General features: G+C 39.6%; 1 protein-coding gene across 7 annotated transcripts in view; it reads left to right on the forward strand.

The window, feature by feature from the left end:
• The window catches only part of MYO3B (myosin IIIB), a 427,394-nt gene extending 405,485 nt beyond the window's left edge, over positions 1-21,909 (forward strand). For 5 of the 7 annotated variants that reach the window (XM_072961115.1, XM_072961114.1, XM_072961117.1 and 2 more), the window contains 3 exons: positions 18,812-18,918; positions 19,293-19,339; positions 20,130-20,369. In XM_072961115.1, coding sequence (XP_072817216.1) covers positions 18,812-18,918; positions 19,293-19,339; positions 20,130-20,265 — 290 coding nt within the window. In that variant the 3' untranslated portion in view covers positions 20,266-20,369. Of the gene's footprint in view, positions 1-5,211; positions 5,303-18,811; positions 18,919-19,292; positions 19,340-20,129; positions 20,370-21,027 lie in introns of those variants that run through there. The other 2 variants (XM_072961116.1, XR_012072650.1) reach the window with 2 other exon arrangements.
• The last annotated feature ends 738 nt before the right edge of the window (positions 21,910-22,647 follow it).

Consider the following 22,647-nt stretch of genomic DNA (forward strand, 5'->3'; position numbering starts at 1 on the left):
TTGCAAAAGCAATATTACATAGTAAAAATATCTACCTTAGTGTTCTGACTTCTATTTAGCATTTTTATACGTAATAATGTGGGTTTGTTGTATTTAATGAGAAGCTCTAGGTGAAGGAACAAAGCTTATAGAAATCAGGAGTTCTAAAGGGTGAGAAAAATCTCTCTACTCGCTGATTTGAAAGATTAGTTTAGTAAAGGGGAAATCATATCATTAGGGGTCACTGACTTTGATGTACTTTTAAAAACATGTATACCTTTAAAACAACCTACAGACAAAATCCAGGGATGTTTAAGAAGTTACCTGAAATTTGGGAGCAGGTACATTTCTGAAGGCTATTTTGTTTGCTAACTTAGTCTCATGATATAAGTAGTGACAGGTATTAGGTTGGTGTGGGAAAATAGCATGGAGCTAATTTCATTTCTTCCTTGCTCTGTACTTTCCCTTTCTACCAGGCATAGACATTTATAATATTTAAGTTCCACAGACTTCTCAGTCCAGTTCATGGGCTACAAAATAACTGATAATCGATAAATAGACATTAAAAGGATGGCACTTTAAAAGTCATTGCTTTGACTTCCCAGTGGGATTAGACAAGATGGAAGGATCCGAAATTCACCAAGAGAAGTTTCTATCGATGAGAAATAGCATTACTCACACCCTCCTCACTGTCCCTTCTCCAGAGCCAGTACTTAGGTTTTAATTCCTGTCTAAATGTCCTATACATAGAAGCTCTTGGAAAGACATCACCAGTAGAAAAACAAACAAACCAACAAACATAACTTCTCTTCCGGCCTCAGTGTGCTCTGACCGGCTCATTTAAGCCTGAAGTCTTTTTTTCCCCCTGGTGCTTCCAGCCTCTCTCTCATGAAATTTGCCATTGATCCAAAAGTCAGAGATGCAAATCCAGAGAAAACTGGAAGCCTTCCAGGGCCCAGAAGTACAAAGTTAATTACCTAAGGAAAACTACAAGAAAGACTTTTGTTTTCCACCAAAATCTCCTCCCTAGGCTGTTAGTTATGTCGTCCGTGGGCCCGATCAATACATTAGCGCTTGAGAACCAAAGTCCCTTGGAATAAATTAATCTGTCAGGGAAAGAAATAAACAAAGAACAAATTAACATGTTTTAAGACATTGCTTAAATTTTCATAAAGATAGACCTTGAGATGGGATGATGAGTTCCCAGGAGCCGGCGCTAATATTTGGTTGTAATTAAGAGTTGCTCTTTCATGTTTCATCTGATGTAGGTGGGAAATCGCCCATGTGCTTGCTGTGTGCCTTGCTCACGCTTCCTCACAAATGCCTCTGTTTACTTCGTTAGTAAGGAGTGGATGTCTCACAAATCACACTGGCACATTTAGCTGGTTTCACCTGTAGCTAATACGAAAATAACGACATGCTCTATACGTGTACACACACACACCAGACAAGCGTGCTATTTCTTAAGGAACCTCTGTGTATTAACTTTTTAGTGCCTCAGAAGGTCCTCATGACCTGTCCCGTGACAGACTATACCCATCCGAGAGGCTTTGCTGACAAAGGACCCTGGTGCGCCCCACCCTGGCTGCAGGTGTGGTGTCAGTGCTGACAGTTAGCAGGAAGGGCAGTAACTGGGTGCAGGTTACTTCTCTGGAAGGACTAAGTAAGGACTCATTTAGATCCGAGAACCAGAAACCCATCTCAGACTAGCTTAGGCCATAATACAGTTGATTAGGGTTTAAACCATGTCCTTAGGCCCCTGTCTCTCTCCCTCTCCCAGTGCTGCTTACTCCTTTTGGGCTGTTACTTTCAATGCTGGTAAAGTGGCCACTGCCAGCCCTGAGACTACTCCACTAGGTAGAACTTGAGATCCCAAAGGACAAAGGGCTCTCTCTCCTCCAGTGTCCACATCTAAGATCTCTTAGAGGAACTCCAGCCCTGTCTGGCTGGTGTGTCCACCTCTGGACTCATCACTGTGGGTGGGAAAGGGGAACTCTGCTGGGCCAGGCCTGGGCCACATGTTCAGCTTGGTCTGGGAAAGAGGCAGAGGAGAGGAGGGCAACTACATCCAAATTCCTGGCAGGTCTTTGGTAAAATAGAAAACTCTTTTACCAAAGCAGAAGGGGAGAGATGCTAGAGCAAAACAACCAGTGTCCACTTGGAAAAAATTTTATTTCTATCATATTCTTCATGCTCCATTGCTGAATGTAGCTAATTTTCAGAAGGAGAGGCTCAGGCAGAGATCTCTGTGGTTACACAGCAGGTCTGTGCTCTGTTGACAAAATTGATTACCCCTCTATCAGGTGGTCAGTAATTTTTCTATCAAGTTCTAAATAAAAACTCCCAGTTTTATTCCCTGAAATAGCAGGAATGAGACATCTTTTCCAGCTGTGGTGGCTCCCTCCAATAAAATCATTTTCTTTTTATATCTCTGTACACATTTAAGTATTACTCTACTTCATGGAACATATTTGTACTACACAGCTTAATACTTACCATTACTACAGCATACCCAGGAAAAAAAACCAGGGTACAGTACTTTTTATCAGTTGAGAACTTTTTAAATACTTCTGTATTTGAATAATTTCATAACTTGGCACTCTTGAGGATTTTGCATTTGAGTAGCAGATAAAATCTGAATTGCATATTTTGATGTGAGATGCCTGTTCTAATTATTGAGCAATTTATATATTGTGAAGCTAGTTTATGTAATTCTCAGTACACAGAGACAGAGCTGGAAATATACTCTTCAAAGCTATGTTATCACAGAAAAGATACTGAAGTCTCCGGAGCAAGGAGTTGCAGACCTGGGAGGCCAGAAAAACCCACTGAGTCTATTTGGGAAGGAGAATAAGTATAGCTTGACTTCACTAGCCTTCGTGTAGGACTTGCCGATCAGCCCTGGGTAAGAGCATAGCAAAGTCATCAGCACTGCAAACAAACTGTTCTGGAATGATTAGAATTAGCAGGTCAGCCCTGTTGGCAATTAGATGAGGCACCATCTAGATCCTCATGAAGCAGAGATTTGGCCGACTCAGACACTGCCTCAAAATAACTTAATGTAATGTCACATAGATGCAGTACACATGATTAGGGAATTGTGTTTAAATAAAGCTTCTATGAACAAGTCGTATGTCTTAAATGATTATGCGTTGTGAGTGGTGTAACAGGGCCTTGAGAAAGGAAGTCCAGCAGTGCCAGTGCTCAGGACCTTTGGAACAGCAGATTACTCACTGGGTCCTGCCCTACCACTTCTTTTTTTAAAAATAATCTTCATCACTTTCTAACATTTTATATACCATATGATTCATTATGCTTATTGTTTGTTACGTCTCCTTAAGGGCAGAGATCTTTGTTCACTGCCAGAGTCCCAGTGTCTGGAACAAGGTCCAGCACAGAATAGGCTCCGAATAAAATTGAGTAAGCAGTACGAGAAGGATTTCAGCATCAGGGAGGAAAGGACCCACTGACCTACTCTCAGCAATGGAGCTGGGTTAGAAGGGAATCATGATTCTGGGTCCAGCATGACAACAATAAATGAACTCATCCCACCCCACCAAGCCTGGTAGCAGATCCTCTAGGGGAGGAAGACACCATGTTTGTGAAATGAGCAAGAGATCTGTTTATTTCCGTAACATTTCAGGACACCAGCAACCCGTTCTTAGCAGCACGTGACACAGCACCTGTTGTGCTTATCTTCCTCCTCACTTCACAAAAGACTCAAACATTCTTCTTTTGAGAACTGAAAGGTCCCACAGGCTGGGTTCAGAAGAAGGGATCTGTCCCTAGTAAGGGCAGAGGCCCAGATGGGCAGTTATGACCAGCGGTGACAACTCAGGGCAGCCAGAGGAGACGAATCTGGTAATGAGGAAGGAAGGAGTTCTTCAGTAGCCTTCTGCCTTCTCTCAAACCCAGTATTTTTAAACGCTCATAAACTAGTCTACATACCAACCCTAGATGAATCTCTATTAACCTCACTGCCATACTCAGTAATTACTTTTCAGAAGCATGAAAACCACCTCTCACCAACGTTTACTTTAGAGTGCTGAACAATCCTGCTTGCTGGTACTTACTTCTCACACCTGCCAGGGATCTGAGTTCACACTGGCTGATGGGACTTCACAGTGAACAGAATAGATTCAGAGATTGTTCTGTTTGATAGCTTAAGCTGACTTTTTCCAGCCTGCCTTGCACGCTGGTCACCACTGGCCACCACCCAAAACTCAGGCACTCTAGTCACCCTGTGCTCTCATTGCTTATCCCACTGTTTCTGGGTTTCCTCTCCTCTGACCCATCCCTTCTACTGGCCACCATTTCCCCTAAAGTCTTGACTAGAGCCCCATCCAGCAGGACCTGGGGATGGGGGAGGGTTTAGGGGTAGAATCATGCTCTAATTAGTGCTGGATTTCCATGATTTAAAAGTCACGTTCACATAGTCACACTGATACACCTAAGAAAACTCAAAATCAGCACGAGCCCAACTATAGAACTTTCAGGACAGGATTCCTCCATGCCTTATGTCCACAAGGTTCTGTCTCTGGGGATTTGCATGTCTCTTTTTAAACAAGCTCTGTCCTGTGTGACAGGACCTTTAATTAAAACACTATTTCTAACAGGCTGGCCAATAATGAATATAAATTTGTCTGAAGTTTAGGATAAGATGATTAAAAATGATTCGCATCCACCTCTCAGAATCTTATGTTTCTGCTGGTCTGCCAACCCCCTTGATTACCTCTCCAAATGGTGTCCACTGCCTCAGTCAACAGCCAATGTTGCCTGACCCTCCACCCTACTCTGGTAACCCTGAATCTCTACAGTGTCCTAGATCTTCCTTGTTACTTTTTCTTCTTCCCAGGCATCTATAAACTTGCCAAAAGCTTCATGAGAATAATTTTAGTTACTATTCATTCTTAACAATACCAGAAAAATACATTGACCGTGTCAAAACAAATACAGCCCTGAGTCCTCACACTGGCTGCTTTGTTATCGGAACTAAAGGTATACTGAAGTCAAATGTTAGAACCACACAATGATGAGCTGAAATGCAAATTTCTCTGATGAATTCAGCCATACTATTAATGATTCTTGCAATGAGATTAGCAGCTTGTTCTAAATTAGTATTGTAATATATCTTAAAGTTCACATTATGAGGCTTCTTTATTCTGGAAGCCTTTTTTCTGGAAAAGAAATACAATTCTGTGTTTTAAACATTTTTTTCTCACATATTTATAGATAAGGTGAAGGGAGAGGGGCACCCAACAGTCTAAAAAAAAAAGGAGAGAAAAGCAACTTAATGAGTAATGTGAACCCAGTCAGTGACCAGGTATGTGCAATATGTGACATCTATGACTGCCTATATCTGCCACTGCTATGTGCAGATTGCCTTAGAATGACCTTAGAAAGAGCCCTGGCTTGTTTTTAAATTTTTATTGTGTCAAAAATTACAGCTTGAGTGATCAACTTGGGCACATCCTAAGTCAAGTCACCAGGTTTTCTCTTTTTAGTCACGGATTGTATTCTAATGCATAGACTACAGTTAAATGTGTTATTTGCTATGAACTCTGCCCGGCACCTCAGGCCTCATAATGCCCGTTACCTCATTATCCAGCATGGATATTCTGATCACTAGCCACTATCAAACTGTTAAGAGTTTCCTGGGCTGGTCCCACCCCAGGTACCAATGACTGGTCCATTATGGCCAGGGGTTGACGTGGAAATGTGGCTACCTGGCCCTACTCTCAAAAAGAAAGAACCCACTTTGAAAATGACATCCCTGTTCATGTTTCTTTCCCCAAGGAGGGGTCTCCATGAAGTCCTTTTTTAAATCCAGCTCCAGCAGCCTCTTTCCTTCCAGATGGTGCATGGAGCCAAGCCTGTCAGAGACCCTTAGTCTCCTGCTGCCTTTTAATGCTGGTCCTTGATTGCTAATGACCCCCAGCTGGACTGGCTCCTCAACCCATTTAACCCCTCTCTGCTGGGTTCCCATCCCACGCAGGGTGAGAGGCAGTGAGAGCTGAAAGTGGGAAGGTGCCAAGTCATCCAGGACCTCCCGCCCATTCAGAGCTAGTGGCACATTTCCCAGCACCATCGTGAATGCCCAGGATTGCTCCAGTGTAGAGCTACTGTTAATATAATTTTTACTATATTGTCAGATAAATGCTACCAGGTTTCTGATTATTAATATTTCATTTGGCTAAGCCAGGAAACCCTGACAGAGTGTTTCCTTTAGGATCCAAAGGTTGAGGACTACTAATATAAATCCCCTGAAATATGTTAGTCTGGAAACTTAAAATTAAATTGTATGAGAACTGTCTTACAGTCTGGTCGACCTTGGTAATCGGAACGGCTCATATGTGTCACTATACAAAGTCACTGCAAAGAAGCCTGAGTGAAGGTGATAATTTCCGTATCAAGGAAATCACTGTACAACACAGGAGATACCCCTTTTCAGATATTCTGATAAGAGCTGCCAGTATTTACTTTGGTTGAACTTGGCTTGTTTTTTGCATGCTGGAATGTGCTTATAGTTGTACTGGTCAGGTGACCCAGGGAAAGGGAAAAAAGTGGATGACAATTTGTTGAGAGATCTTGAGTCCATTGGAGAAACTCAGGTCTCTTATGACCACCTCATGACAAAATAAAGGGAAGTGGAGGGCATGCAAAGTCATCATTCTGTGTATTGTTTCCGCAGTGGATTCCATTAACCTCATATCAAATTGTAAGAAAACAAGGCAAAGAAATTTAGTAGTTCTGTATGACCCTAAGGAACTGAAGTCTAAACTCTTGATCTGAGGAGAGAACTGAGAGCTTTGTATCTCACTATTTTTATAAATCTTTAAATGTTTACTGGTAGTTGGACCAGATTTGATTGACAGAGTACTAAAGAAATTTTTTTCCAAAATGAAACACAAAATAGGAAAATAACCCACATGTAATTATTTTCTGTTTAACTTTGTTTCCCCCAGATACTTCCTATTTTATTGGTTTTTTTGGAGATTAAAACTGAAAGAACCAGAGTGATCTGTTTTTCACCACTAATACTGCATTGATTTCACTTTTGCATCTCATTAGTTTAATACAAACAAAAGTCATACCTGTGATTTCATTCTATTATTCACATCCTCTACTATTTCTCATACATGTACACACACACCTGCCAGTCATTTGTGTGTATAATCTCCTCCAAACCAACTCATTCATCCTAATGACTGCTCTCTCTACCTGTAAAAATATTTTAGAATTTATGAACCTGGGTGGGTGTTTGTACAGCTGTACGATATTAACAGTACATTGCAGTTTTTGCTCACAGCTGGGAAAAGTCTAAATAAATGAGCTTAAAATGTAGTCTTTTGGTCCATCAGTAACCAAATGACTCAGAAAAGGGTTAGGATGAGGCCACCTTGTACAACATTGCTTTTTAAATGAGTGAATTGTGTTAGAATGAAGTTCTGGTGTCATTGTGGAGAATTTTTCCTCCTGAAGCCTGAATACATCTTGATTGGTTGTCTTCAAATTCCAACAAGCCAGTGGGGTCAATGGCATTTATGTCCATTTTGCAGATGAGGTACTAAGAGGCCAAGTGGCAGGAGCTTCGTAGTCACAGCATCTTAAAGTTGGATGGGACCTTAAAGAGCCTCTGGGCTAGTGATTTTCACCGTTTACCTGCTTTGATGTAGGTTTTATGCAACAAATCTCCGTCAGCACGTCTTCCACTGCACACTAGCACTCCTGCATTGGGAAGGCGCATGACTCCACAGAGAACAGCTCCAAATCTCCAGGCAAGAACACATGTAATGTGCCACACCAACATCCTCTGTTGAAAAAATCACTCTACCTGTCCAAACCCCTTGTCACAGATAAAACATGGCAGCCTAGAGCAGGGTATGCAATTCACCCAAGGTCACATACCAGTAAGTTCCAAAACTTGAACTATGCCCAGGCCTTCTGACCCCAAGTCCAGTGCTAGTTTCACTACAACTGACCAGCCCTTTGTATACTAACAGCAGGAACTGGAACCAGGTCCCCAACTTAGAGAGCAAGTCAGAGCCGAGGATGAACGCCCCAGGATCCCCTGCCACAAGGAATCACAGACCCCGTCACAATTCGTTTAGTAAAACCAGCACTGTCTGGTGTCCCATATCCTCCAGCATTTAAAATGTCGTTCCAATCTTCAAAGCATTCTTTCATCCCATTTTTATCTGCTTTTACCCAGAACATTGTTTCCCAGCTCCCGAGTAGTTCACTAGGTGATTTGCATCTCATTAGGAGCTCCAGAAATGACATCTCCCAGCCTGCTGCCTGGCGTTGTGGGTCCGTTAAGCATCAGATCCAGGTCTCAGATTTTTTTCTTGTTGACATTTTTGAGAAAGCTGAATTAATGCTGTTTTCCCACGGGGCACAGTTTGGATGGCCGTTTTGGCCTTACTTCCTGCCCCTCTAGAAGACCAAACTTAGTGAACAGTTGTCAGGGAGGGTAGAGATGATGTCAGCCATCCCTGCATGAAGACACCTGGCTGGAAAGGAATATTGTGAGACCTCAAAATAAGCAGTTAAAAAACTCCGACAAGCAGAGAGATGGGACATGATGCAGACGTTCTGAGTACTATACAAAGCAAAACAAAAAGAGAGGAAACAGCAGCCACCCATTGGAATCTCTATAACTGATTCTAAACTTGCGCCTTTTAAAACACTTTTGACTAGTTCCAAACCTCCTGACACCTCAGAGTTTTTGCCTTACATTAACGTTTTGCTTTAAAGGGAGTCTTACCGGGTCCAAATGGCTTTTTGGCTTTGTCAGGCATTCATACCGAAACCTCCAGGAGAGCCCTGAGCAGCATCAGACCTCCGGATACTGGACATCTTGTTTCCATGATCAGCACAGTTGTCCTCTTGGAATAAGAGGAATTATTTTCCTGGTGTCTAGGGAAATGAATGTCGGCTTCGGGCTCAAGCCATTTGAGGCGGCCTCCGGGGCAAAGACGATGCCTGACAATGCCGGGAGCCCTGCTGGAGATGCTTCCCCTTCCCAGAATTCTGTCTGCTCTGCCAAAACTTCTCTGACCTGATGCCCACCTTTCAAGATGGCAGCTAGCTAATCTGCAAAATCAACCTCACCTCTTAGGAAAGGGTTAAATCCCTGGCTTTTCCAACCCTGCCTACAAATTAAAATTATCGGAAAGGATTAGGGACTTTAAAAAAAAAAATAACAATGCCAGAGACCTAATCCTAACCAACTGAATTAGGATGTCCATCAATAAGGCTGAATCATCTGTATTTTTAAAAAGGCCTTCAGGTGACTGTAATGTACAACCGGGGTGGAGAACCACTCTCACACAGCAAGAATTATGACAACCCGTGCTCTGCCTCGGGTGCCATGTTCTCTCTTCTCATACGTCATCTGTCACCCTCATTACAACCTTACCTGGGCTATCATCATCAGCAAGTTCAGATCTCTAACAAGTGCTGGAGAGTGAATTCCTACTCAAGTTTTTCTGATTCATTTGGGTTTTTTTTTTCTTTTGCAACATTCATGTTTCTCAAAGTGTGGGACATGCATCTCTGGTAGTCTACAAGTTGATTAGCTGATTTTAGATGATGTGAGGGTATGACCTTAAATAACACCGAATTATGTAAAAGAAAGTTGCTCATTTTACAATGCTCAGTTTAAATGTTTCAAATTAAAAAGAAAGTCATAGTGGTATTAGTATGTCTTAAATTCCTCTCACATTTACTCACCTGTCTTTTTAACAAATCTTTAAGGAGCCCAGAACCTTCTGTGGAAAACAGAATCTAACTCAGGTGTGATAGTATTACTTAGTTCTCATTGACTTGACTTTATGGTTTACTTCTTTTTATAGCAAATGACACTTGTTTTCCATTTACAGTAGTGAATAAAGTTTCATTTATGACAGAAGTTTAAGAAATACTTTCCTACAACATGGCAATTTTAAAAATAGGCATCTCCACACCTGTTAGTCAGTGGGACTGCTCATCTGCCATTCCATCACACCAGACAGGCAACTGATTCCATCCTTTCTGGTCCAGCCAGGACCTTTGAACTTTGCTGCTACTTCCAGGTCAAGAGGAATCTTTATTACAAATGGGTAAGAACCATGGGGAGGGGAAAGGATGGACATTCACCCTCTCAAGTAATCAGTGAAATGCAAATCAAAACAAATGACATGCCATTTTTTCACATATCGAATTGTCAGGCTGTTTCTTAAAGATGCTGTCCCATGTTGGTGAGGGCCTTCAGAAACAGATAATCGCATGCACAGGTGGTAGAAGTATATTTTGCTACACAATTCCTATACAATTGGAAATAAAAATAGTAAATATTTTAAGTTATGTATAGTCTTCAGCCAGTAATTCTATCTTCTAGGGATTTATCCTAAGAAAATAATGTGAATTATCAAAGATCAAACTATGAATATGTTCCTAACAGCCTTGCTTTTTGTAGAAAAACATTGGAAACAACTTCCATCCCCAAAATAAGAAATTATACAAGGTAGTCATGGTTCATTCATTAAATGAAATAGCATGCAACTATTAGAAATGATACAATTTAGAGGGGGGAGGGTATAGCACAGTGGGAGAGAGCATGCTCAGCATGCATGAGGTCCTGGGTTCAATCCCCAGTACCTCCATTAAAAATAAATAAATAAACCCAATTACCTCTCCTCCCCCAAATAAACAGAAATGATGGCATTTAGGCTAATCTGGAAGGCAGAGAAGAAACTTGTTCCATCATTTGCTACTATTATGGGAAAGGGATCGGAGGTGGGTAAAAGATAGTTTTTCACTAGTAACTTATTTGAACATCAGGTTCATTCATTACTTTAAAAAATGTAGCTCTAAAAGTGTGATACAGTTTTGAAAATAGGTTAATATTGAAAAATATTTATGACTCTATTGTGGGGAAATGCAGTAACAACTTAGATGAATTAACTAAATGTTTTTTGGTTAAAAAAAATAAATAACATATTCCTAAAAAAATGTTGAAAGGATATTAAGCAAAAATACTTAATGAACCTTATTTTTAAAAGGCTTGTTTCATCCCCCTCCTTGGTAGGTTTAGGTTCCCCAGAGGTGTCTCGGGATAGGAAAGTCCTTGGCAATAATATCCCAATTGACAGAAACAAAGAGTGGACCATATTGATGAAACAGATCTTAACAAGAATGATGAGTAGTCACCATTCGTTCATTCATTCATTATTTGTTGACTGTGTGCCAAACCCTGAGCTATGAAACAGTTTCAGGGGAAGTTATTACCTCTTCTCTAACTAAAAAGGAGAAAATTCCACATAGACAATTTATAACTCCCGTCTTCCACAGGCACTAATTTAACTCAGGGATGTTTTCTTTGTAGCAGTTTTGCAATTTTGAAGAAGATTGTTCATGACATAACATGGCAACTGGGAAAATTTGTAGCTTTCCTTTCATCTTAGAAAGGAAGATCTGAATTACATGCACCCCAGGAGAAAATCTCTCTTTCTGGTTGTGTGTGTGTGTTTTACAAAAGCCCAATGAATTCCTTAGTCCCTCCTGAAGTTAGATGTGGTGAAAACTCAGAAAAACATCTCAGTTAAAGAACAAGTATAATGACAGAAACCATGGCCTAGGCCTTGGGGTTTGAATCAAAAGACCTGAGTTCAGGAGGGAGGATATAGCTTAGTGGTAGAGCCTGTGCTTAGCATGTACAAGGTCCTGGGTTCAATCCCCAGTACTTCCGTTAAAAAATAAATAAATGAAACTAATTAACCTCCACCCCAAAAAATCTTTAAATAAACTTTAAAAGTTAAAAAAAAAAAAAAAGACCTAAGTCCAAGCCCAGGCCCAGCAGAGGGGCCCAAGCTTTCTGGGCTTCAGATCCCTTAGATGTAAAAGCAAGGAGCCAAACCATGGGGGTTTATCATCCTCCATGACATGACTTAACTTTCAAAATTTGAACTTCCAGGGCATGATTTCTCCCCTCCTGCTCCCTGTCAAAGCTCTGAGCATCCTTGACAGAGGCCATGCCTCAGGGCATATCAGGAACAAGTGGTTTACAACACACTGGTTGTTTATCTAAAATTCACATCTAGCCGAGTGTCTTTTTTTTTTTTAACTAAATCTGGCAACCCTAATTTCATGGATGTCATAATTCCACAATTTTCTATAGACTGCATTTTTGACATAGTGTAGGTTATGGCAGACTTTCTGCCAATATGGTTCTTATTGGAAAGGAAAACTTCAGTGTTGCCTAATACAGTGGCTCTCAACCGTGACTGCACGTTTGAACCATCTAGAGAGATTTAAAATATATATGGGTATATCTATATATATCTATATATATATAGATATATATATTCTAAATCAATGTGTAGGTCCTGATCTAGACATTAGTATTTTCAAAAGCTGAACAGCTGCTGTAGTGTGAAGAAAATGACCCTGAGTAGAGTGTATCTCATAACTCTGTATAGGATTTGCCATCTGTAAATCTAGAACACTGAACACTCTGCTTCACGAGGGTGTTTTACTTGGCAAGTGACCCTGGGACTGCCTCATCCACACAAAGGCAATCAACTCAGCAGTCATACTGCTCAGAAAGTATCCATGTCTGCTGATGCCCTCAGGGAGGATGCAAAAGACTATAGCCCTCCCAGGAACCCTGCTTACTGCTGTCCATTCCTCAGGGACCTGGAATCCATACTGTCCCACCAGACCAGGGGATGTTTGGGCTGCCCTCCCTAGGGTTGGCCTTCCCTCACTGTAATCCTGCCAGGAAATTTACCAGACCTAACGTATCTGGAGTGCGTGATGGAAAGTGATACACCCGGTGTTAGGGGATAGTGTTAGGAAAGAGCATTTGTGGCCAAAATAGCTATAACTCAGCAAGTCAAACAGAGTAGAGGAAGTCATCTCCTGGGAGAGACTAATAAGCCTCATTTGTGACTTAAAATTGTGTTTGAATCAGAGGGTAAAAAGGACACCAGGCTAGATTTGAGTTTCAGATAAACTACCACCTACTCTCTAACATCAGTATGTCCCCAACACTGCACCAGATATACTTATACAAAAAAGGTATTGGTTGTTTATCTGAAATTCAGATTTAACTAGGTACTCTGTATTTGATCTGGCAACTCTAGTTGGGATATACCTTCAATAAAGAAAATTGAAATATTAAATTTCCACCCCAGTTGTTTACAGTCATGTAACAGAGCTGTCAAGTGATTTCAGCTATTTGTCTCTCTCCAAGAGTTTGGCCAACTGTGCAGCCACACGGTGTAATGATTTGGAATTAGGAAATAAGGAGTGTGCATTTCCTGGTGCTCTTGAAACTCCTCTATATTTCTTCCATTTTCTGACAGATTTATCTCCAGTTTGTTGGAGTTCTTTTTTTCTTTTTTATTATATGTATATATTTTTAATGTAAGTATAGTCAGTTTACGATGTTGTGTCAATTTCTGGTGTACAGCACAATGCTTCAGTCATACATGAATATACATATATTTGTTTTCATATTCTTTTCCACCAGAAGTTACTACAAGATACTGAGTATACTTCCCTGTGCTATATAGTATGAACTTGTTGTTTATCTATTTTATATATAGTAGTTAGTATCTGCAGATCTCAAACTCCCAACTTATCCCTTCCCACCCTCTTTCCCCTCTGGTAACCATAAGTTTGTTTTCTATGTCTGTGAGTCTGTTTCTGTTTTGTAAATAAGTTCATTTGTCTTTTTTTTTTTTAGATTCCATATATGAGTGATATCATGTGGTATTTTTCTTTCTCTTTCTGGCTTACTTCACTTAGAATGACATTCTCCAGGTCCATCCATGTTGCTGCAAATGGCATTATTTTATTATTTTTTATGGCTGAGTAGTATTCCATTGTATAAATATTCCACACTTTCTTTAACCAGTCATCTGTCGATGGACATTTAGGTTGTTTCCATGTCTTGGCTTTGTAAATAGTGCTGCTATGAACATTGGAGTGCATGTATCTATTTGAATTGAGGTTCTGTCTAGGTATTTGCCCAGGAGTGGGATTGCTGGATCATATGGTAAGTCTATTTTTAGTCTTTGGAGGAGTCTCTCCATATTGTTTTCCATAATGACTGCACTAAACTACATTCCCACCAACAGTGTAAGAGGGTTCCCTTTTCTCCACAGCCTCTCCAGCATTTATCATTTGTGGACTTTTGAATGATGGCCATTCTGACTGGTGTGAGGTGATGCTTCATTATAGTTTTGATTTGCATTTCTCTAATAATTGGTGATATTGAGCATTTTTTCATGTGCCTATTTGCCATTTGTATGTCTTCCTTGGCAAATAGCTTGTTTAGGTCTTCTGCCCATTTTTGGATTGGGTTTTTTCTTTTTTCTTATTAAGTTGTATGAGCTGTTTATATATTTTGGAAATTAAACCCTTGTCAGTCTCATCTTTTGCAAACATTTTCTCCCATTCCATAGGTTGTCTTTTTGTTTTGCTTATTGTTTCCTTTGCTGTGCAAAATCTTGTAAGTTTAATTAGGTCCCATTTGTTTATTTGTGCTTTTATTTCTAGTTCTTGGGTAGATTACCCTAGGAGAACATTGCTGAGATTTATGTCAGATAATGTTTTGCCTATGTTTTCTTCTGAGAGGTTTATAGTATCTTGTCTTATGTTTAAGTCTTTAAGGCATTTTGAGTTAATTTTTGTATATAGTGTAAGGGAGTATTCTAACTTCACTGATTTACATGCAGCTGTCCAGTTTTCCCAACACCATTTGCTGAAGAGACTGTCTTTACTCCATTGTATGTTCTTGACTCCTTTGTCAAAGATTAATTGACCAAAAGTTTGTGGGTTTATTTCTGGGCTTTCTGTTCTGTTCCATTGATCCATATGTCTGTCTTTTTGTACCAATACCAAGCTATTTTGATTACTGTAGCTCTGTAGTATTGTCTGAAGTCTGGGGTGTTGGAGAATTCTGTGACAATGCAGAAGAGAAAGATGCATTCAAGGTCTCAAGAAATCAAAAAGTTCAGGGGGTAGAAAAGTTTCAGGGATTCTTGGAAAGGAAAGAGACCTGTGTCATATGCAAAGACCTAAGTTCAATGCAAAGGAAAGAGATCCATGTTAAATGCAAACTGGTATTCATAACATGATACACTTTTTTAAAACATGATATAGGTAGGTAGTACCCAGAGTATCACAAACTGGAGAGTGTGGCTTGGCTTAGATATATTTATATGAAGTGAAAGTTGGCTACTTATGAATATGAACATCATTGTCTTCAAAATAAATAACACATATTCTAATGGATATCTTCAAACTTGAATTGGCCAGTTTATTTATATAAACTCGTCAAAAGAACTAGATAATTGCCAGATAACCCTATTGTTTTGCATCTCTTTTGAGCAAATTGATTGGCTCAAGAGCCAGAAGACAGGGATTCAGGCTTCCACTCTGCCACTTGCAGATTTAGCCTTTCTTACCTGTAGTTTCTTTATATGTTGAAAGGATAATATTGTTTTTCCTACATGCCTCATTGATTTTTTTATTTTTAAGGGAAAAAAATCATGATAAACTTCTTAAAGTGCACACATATTTAATCAGTCTGCTGTGTGCTATTTTATATTTTGCTTCTTTTTCTGAATTTTGAATTTATATATATATCAGTATCATACCTATGTTTATCCTCACAGATACCTTCATGTTATGACATTGTATTTCTATCTCAGAGTTAACTTTTTCCCAATTATTAAATATTTAGCATGTTTCTAGCTTTTTTCTATTGCAGGAAGTGCTTTCATATCCATCTTCATACAGTAGTCTTTTTTTCTCTTTTGGTTTACTTTATTGGGACATGTTTCTTGGAACAAGGTGCTTAGCTTTTGTTATCTATTATCAAGTTACTTTAGGGGAGATGGAGCCTATGGACTCATCTATGTACCTGAGTCTAATTCCATGCTGTCTTTTGACCTTTTCATTTATCCTAATTAATAGAAAGGCAGTAGTAATTGTTTTAATTGAAGCTCTTTGTCAGGGTGGCTGAACATTTTTCAGTATCTTATTTAATAATTGCATTTCAACATATATGAATATTTCTTCATCTTTCTCCTGCCTTAGCCTTCCCACACTATGGATAGTAGTTTTTATGTGTATATTTTTAAATTTGTTTTTATCTTTCTGTTGTACTTTCTTTCATCTTAAGTTTTTGTTACTATCCTTCCAGGTAGAATATTTTACTTTAGTGTGATTGAACCCATCCTTGTCCCTAATATCTTCTTCCACTATTAAAATAGTCTGTTTCACTTCCTTCTAAAGTTTGTATGGGGATATTTAAAATGTTTAACTTGTAACTCATCTGGAATTTATTGTGGCCTGTGAGAATCAAGAAGTACATTGAAAAAAGTAAAAGATTTAGAATTAAAAAAAAAAAACTATTTTGATTCCAGCAGCAATAGCTATGGCTGTAAGTAAATCATTTAACCTCTTAAGACTCAGTGTCCTCTACTAGACTGAAGGCAGGGACTTTGTCTTATTTCTCTTTGTCTTCCCCGCAATATCCAGCAACATACCTTACATATAGGCTAACTTTAATGAGACCTGTATTTAAGTTATGTTTTTTGCATATTGCTGTCCAGTTGTTCCAACAACATTAATGGAATAATGATACATTTCCCAATTATTTATTTGGTTTCCTGTGATTAATCATGTATCAATGATACCCAGATTTGTTTCAACAGCAAAGCACCTGGAAATTTTGACACTTTTTGCAAAGCATCATGAAATATGGAGGTATTAAAGTTAAAATAATGAAAATTAAAATTTGATGCTAAATCAGATACCAGCTTACACTAGATTCTAGTACGGCATAGATACCATCAGACACCAACAGTTTGTTTTAATTTATCTGAGAAATGTTAACATAGAGAAAATTCTCTCCAATAACTGAATTCTTTCTAAGAATCAGGAAAAGAATACCCACCTATGGAACAGCAAGTACATCAAAAGCAAAAGTTGAGAACCACATCTTATATTAAGCATTCCCAGTTGAGAATATAAATAAAAGCTTTTAATCAATTGTAAACTTTACATAAAGTCCTACTGAACTGGGCTGAACTCCAGCTGAACCCAAAAACTATTTAAGATCAGTCTTTCGAGTTGCCAAGGTTGGAATTCCCATAACAGTAGAAAGTCTAAGAGAGAGATGTCAGATATCCAGTGCATGTTCACACCAGCAACCTTAACTCAAGACGCTTCTGTTCATTAGTCTGTGAAACAGAGGAAATAACATACAAGAGCCTCAGAACTTCATGTTCTGCCATCTTACAGAATATGGACTTTGCAAAGCATCTGGAGGTACACATGTTGGAACTCTCAGAAAGTACCCATTGCAGTTCTGGATTCCTTATACTCTGAGGACAGTGCCAGTTCAAGCATCTGGAGTCCTGTCCTCTGCACAGTTCCTGAAGATGTGGTCAGGGGTGTCTATTAAGGCTACTGGAACACTCTATGAGTAACATCACTTTACTATGCTAATTAGTATTTTTTCATGGCGCTTACTTTTACTTAGAACTTTGACTTTTTAAAAGAATGTTTTTTGTTGATAAGATATACAATATGCTGTAGTTAAAAAAAAAAACTGCCAAAACAGGAATTAAAAGATCTAGGGTTGGGTCCCCACTCTGCCACTTGCTCTGGGGTGAGTCATTCAACGTTTATGGGCTTCAGTTTCCTTTTCTGAAAAAAATGGGTATTTAAAAATGGATGGCTTCTAAAGTCCTGTATGGTTCTAATAGTCTTGTTCAAACATAGATTCGCTCCAATTCAAAAAAATAAAGATGCAAAACTTCATACTGATAAAGAAACTGATCATTTGCTATTCACATTGGTCCTTGCTGAGTCATTCTTCACTTAGAAAATTCCCCCAGAATTTCCTTGTATAGAAGGAACTTCTAATGAAAAGACACTATGATTCCACAAATCGCCAACTCTTTATTATAAATAATATATAAAACTTGATCCAGGAAGTGATATCTCTTCCCCAGACTATGACATTCATGAACAGTATTCTGTATCAGCTCTGTGTGTATGTGTGTGTGTGTTGGTAAGAAGTGAGAACTCCTGAACCCTCATTCAGATATAGTGCCAAAAGGACAGCAGGTTTCACGAAAATCATCTGCTTAGAAGGGAAAAAAAATCATGGCTTCATTGGACACATGGTTTCTTGATCTCCAGTGCCCTTTTGGTCCAGGGTTCTGAAATCAGGACCAACATGGAGAGGCGTCCCCATGAACTCATGCAGTCATCCTTCCCCCTTTCTCCTTTACGCTGCCTCCAGAGACTGCATGGCTCAGTGGCATTGTTCAAAGCACTTCAGAAAATACTAGTACAAACCATTTTCCCTTGAAAATGTATCCCACCAAAAGGTTTGCTTCTTATCTACCCAAGGGTGTGTGTGCTCCAGATGTCTTTAAACTCTCACTGTAGGATGTGGTGCAGACGGTCCCAGATTGCCTTCACTGCCTTAACTGAGTTCTCTCTGTCTTCCCTACAAAGGCTGACCACCAACCTCTACTTCACTAGCGTGGACAAACCAATTTGCTTTCCGTCATTCTTGACGGCTGACTCAGATAAGAGGGATGAAGCCAAAGTTGACAACAGCTGCCCTTGTTTACACTTGCCCACCCCTGGGTGTGTGTGTGTTTACAGTGATATTTCTCCTACTATTAGCAAAGCTCCAACATGCCCATTACAGTGAGACACAGTTTCTACTAAGTGTATTTATGCGATGAGCAATTTTACACTTAATTTTCCCCGAACTTCCTATGGTTTACAGTCAAGTTTTGCTCTCTTGTTGCAGATTCAAAAAATGATCTTGCACAGAAGCAGCGTACACCTCGCCGAAGATGTCAGCAGCCCAAAATGCTGAGTAGCCCTGAGGACACCATGTACTATAACCAGTTAAATGTGAGTTCAAAGTGGCCATAAAGCTGTTTCCCTGGCTTTGTTTCCAGTTAATAATTCCGTTATTAATACCTGTTCCAGCCTCTGCAGCCCCACCCCCACTCTCTTATACTCTCGTCTTGAACATGTGCTTAGGCTCTTTATCTGTTGCTTTCATGTCAGGATGTGTGCCTTCACGGTGAATAATTGATGTGGTTTATCAAAGACGAGCAAGATGCATGCTTCATCAGGCTCACTTGAGCCCTTTGATCAAAAAAATTATGCTGTGACTTCTGATATTATCAGCATCTGCTTGCATTCAACACAAAATCACTTTGAATTAAAAATTAACGACTTGCTGCTTTGCTTTGACTGTGTGTTCTTGGCCCTCTCCACAGGGAACTCTAGAATATCAAGGGAGCAAGAGGAAGCCAAGAAAACTTGGGTAAATATCTGTCTTCTTAGTTCTAAGCAACTGTAAACAGAAGGGGTCCTTTGTGATATTACAGAAAACGCCAAACTTTCCAGAGAGACTTCTAAAAATATGCAGTGGGGATATCACCACTATTATTGACATTGGAAACTACTTTTCACAGTAGCGAGTATACAAAACTTGAATCTATTCTGTCAGAAGAGACTGAAATTGCCACCAAAAAGCAAATGTTATTTCTCATAATTATCCTAGGGAATCGGACTTTCCTCAGAATTTGAGGCATGTATCAGGCTGTATAAACACTCGAACAAGTAAGAGCAAATAAGGCTGCTTCTCCCACATTCCCCTACCCCTGAGCCTTAAAGGTACACGAAGAGAAATTCCCCCAGTGAGTAGACAGAGGACACTAAGGAGTTCGTGACTGATTCGATTGTTAGCATTGCGACTGAGAACAGGAATGAGGTAGGAAATTGGTACTAGTTTGAGAACTAGAGGAGGGCAGGAGGGGAACTTTCTCATCTAGAGGGAACCAGACAAGTTAATTCACAGAAATCGAGTTGCAATTTGATCACAACTTCCAGACACAGCTATATGGAGCCCGTTATTAATGTGTGAGCCAGAGGTGGAGGGCTTTGAGGGTCAGACCCCAGTTCCTCAGTGCTGGGGGACTCTAAGCTGCCCCCTACCCTGACCCAGGGTAAGGACCCAGCCCTGTTCCAAGTACTCACACGACTGGACCCGCCCCACTGATGACTGTCACATTTGTTTTCATTTTTTTCTGAAACTCTTTCCTTTGTTGCAGCCAAATCAAAGTGCTTGACGGGGAAGATGAATATTACAAGTCACTGTCACCTGTGGATTCTATCCCTGAGGATGACTCAACCCACCCTTTCTTCTTTCCCTCATCCTCAAAAGGAGCATCTTTTGCTCAGCACTGAGCTGTACTTCCTGCCCCTAAGTCTGCTGAGGGTAAGAACAATCATGGTAATTAACTGATGGGCACGTAATAAGAAAGCACTGCCGCGGGGTCAGTGTCTCTGGACGTGTGGTCTGTGCCAGAGCCTTACTCTATAATTTTCAGATTCTGAACCATTTTCTCCTACCTCCATCACCCTCCCCACACCTGCTTTGTAGTCTAAGCTGGGCAGCCCCTCCTTTTCTCATCCCATGGGTCCCTGTGAGACACTGAGCCCACTTCCACTACAGCAACAACCATCATTCATGCCCCCAACATCTAACACGGTAACAATCTCACTCATGAACACTGATAATATTTCTTTATTTGTCCCACCATATCATTCCACGCAGAATCTTGCCCCTGTGAAAATCCAGGAGTCCCTTTCCTCCTCCCCCGTCCACTGCATTGCCTTCCCCTTTGCTGATCTTTTCTACCTTCCCCTCCTCTCCCCAGCATCATGGCTCTGTGGCTGAGTGTCCCCATCCTGGAGGGCTACACTCAAGGGCTCTGAGGCAAAGATAATGTTTTGTGTTTATGAGGAGAGGCCTGAATCTTTCAGTTTCTTCCTGTAAGGCAAATGAACCGTCTCTTGCTAATTATTATGCTGATAAAGGCTTTGCCCCTTGATTCTGCCTTACCAAGACGGCCCCATCACCTTTGCAGTAAAAAGAAAGGAGTGAGACAGAAGGTTTGGACCTGTCAGAGTCCGTGTCACATTGTTTTGTAACTTTCCATTCTCTAGTTGGCTGTCTCCACAAGGCTCTGAGCAGCAGCAGAGGAAGCTTTTTGTGGGCACAGAACCTAGCACAGTGCCTGGCACACTGTAGACATCCAGTGACTACCCACCCTTCAGTGAGTGAGAGACTTAGTTACACAAATATGTCCGGATGGGAAAGGTATAGCGTAGTGGTAAAGTGCATGCCTGGCATGCACAAGGTCCTGGGTTCAATTCCTAGTACCTCTGTTTAAAAAAATAAATAAATAAATCCAAAATTACCTCCCCCCATTAAAAAAGCTTTTTAAAGAAAGAAAAGAAAAACAAACATATCTGACAGGAAAGTTACTTTCTATTATGTTATACATGATGAATCACTTTTCTTATACCATAAGCTCTGATTTTTCATTGAAGTTTGGGCTAGTCCTATTGTTATGATATTATATCATGTTTTACTTAATGTGATTCAATACAACAAACTTTTTTTGAGTAACTGCTCTGTGCAAAACAATATGTGAGATTGCTGTGTGATGTCAAAACCTAACAAGACGCTTTCTCTGGAAAAGATGTTCCTAACATTTTTCTTACTATAAAATATTTGGCAGATACTACACATGGGAGTACCAGATTTTAAGAAAAATAAGCTTGAAGAAGTAGAAAAAATTATTAGAATTTTAAAGGAGAGAGTTCTAAGAAGCATTTTACAAACATAAATAATGAAATGAGGCATTTAAAAATCTCAGTGATTGTAATTTTACTAGAAAAAGAAATACTGTCAATCATTCAGTAGTTCAACTTTACTTTTTAAAAAATGAATCTTGATTTTTTTTCTAGATCTTTATCCCCCAAGGTAAAGCTCACAAGATATGCAAGTAGAGCAGAAGCCCAAATAAATTTTATTTTATTGTTTAGAAAATAGTATCTAGAATGTATAGATTCTTAGCATTATTATTAATTTAAGTGTTTTTGGAAATTTCACTTTTATCATTGATTCATCTGCTTTTGATTTGGTAACATAGCTGCCTTTTCAAACTGTTGAATATAAATATTCCTAACTTCCCATTTGTCCATATACAATGTAATTGTATACCTGCCTTGTTTCTAATTAAAATAAATCTATAAATAAAGTATAATAGGAAATAGAAGTAATTATAAAATCATAATTCAGAAGCTCTGCAATAATTGGTCATTGCCACAGCTATAACTCCTAATAGTACTTTAGAAACGGTGTTTATTCAGCTACAGCATAGGCAAGACAGACTGTAGGTATTATTCTTGGGCTAGTTGGTGTGCTGCAAACTCAAAAAGCAATCAGTAAATGAGAATTAAATCAGAAGATGAGAATAACATAAACTGGAATCTCATAAGTGTCTTGCTAGATTTACCAAGGTAATACGCACATGGCAAAAACAAAACAGAAATCAAATAGTCCAGAGGGTTGATAGTGAAACACAGTCTTCTCTATGCTCCTACCTTATTCCCTCTCCCAGAAGCAACCATTTTTTTGCAATTTCTAATTCTTTTCCTGGTTTCCATCATGTCTCCGAATAATTTGGTTCAACATTCTTGATTTATCACTTTAAACAATATCTACTCTCCCCATCTATGAAAGATGTGCATTTGTTGCAGTGTCGCCTCCCCTCTCTC

The sequence above is a fragment of the Vicugna pacos genome, chromosome 5 (assembly GCF_048564905.1).
Source record: "Vicugna pacos chromosome 5, VicPac4, whole genome shotgun sequence".
Lineage (NCBI taxonomy): Eukaryota > Metazoa > Chordata > Mammalia > Artiodactyla > Camelidae > Vicugna > Vicugna pacos.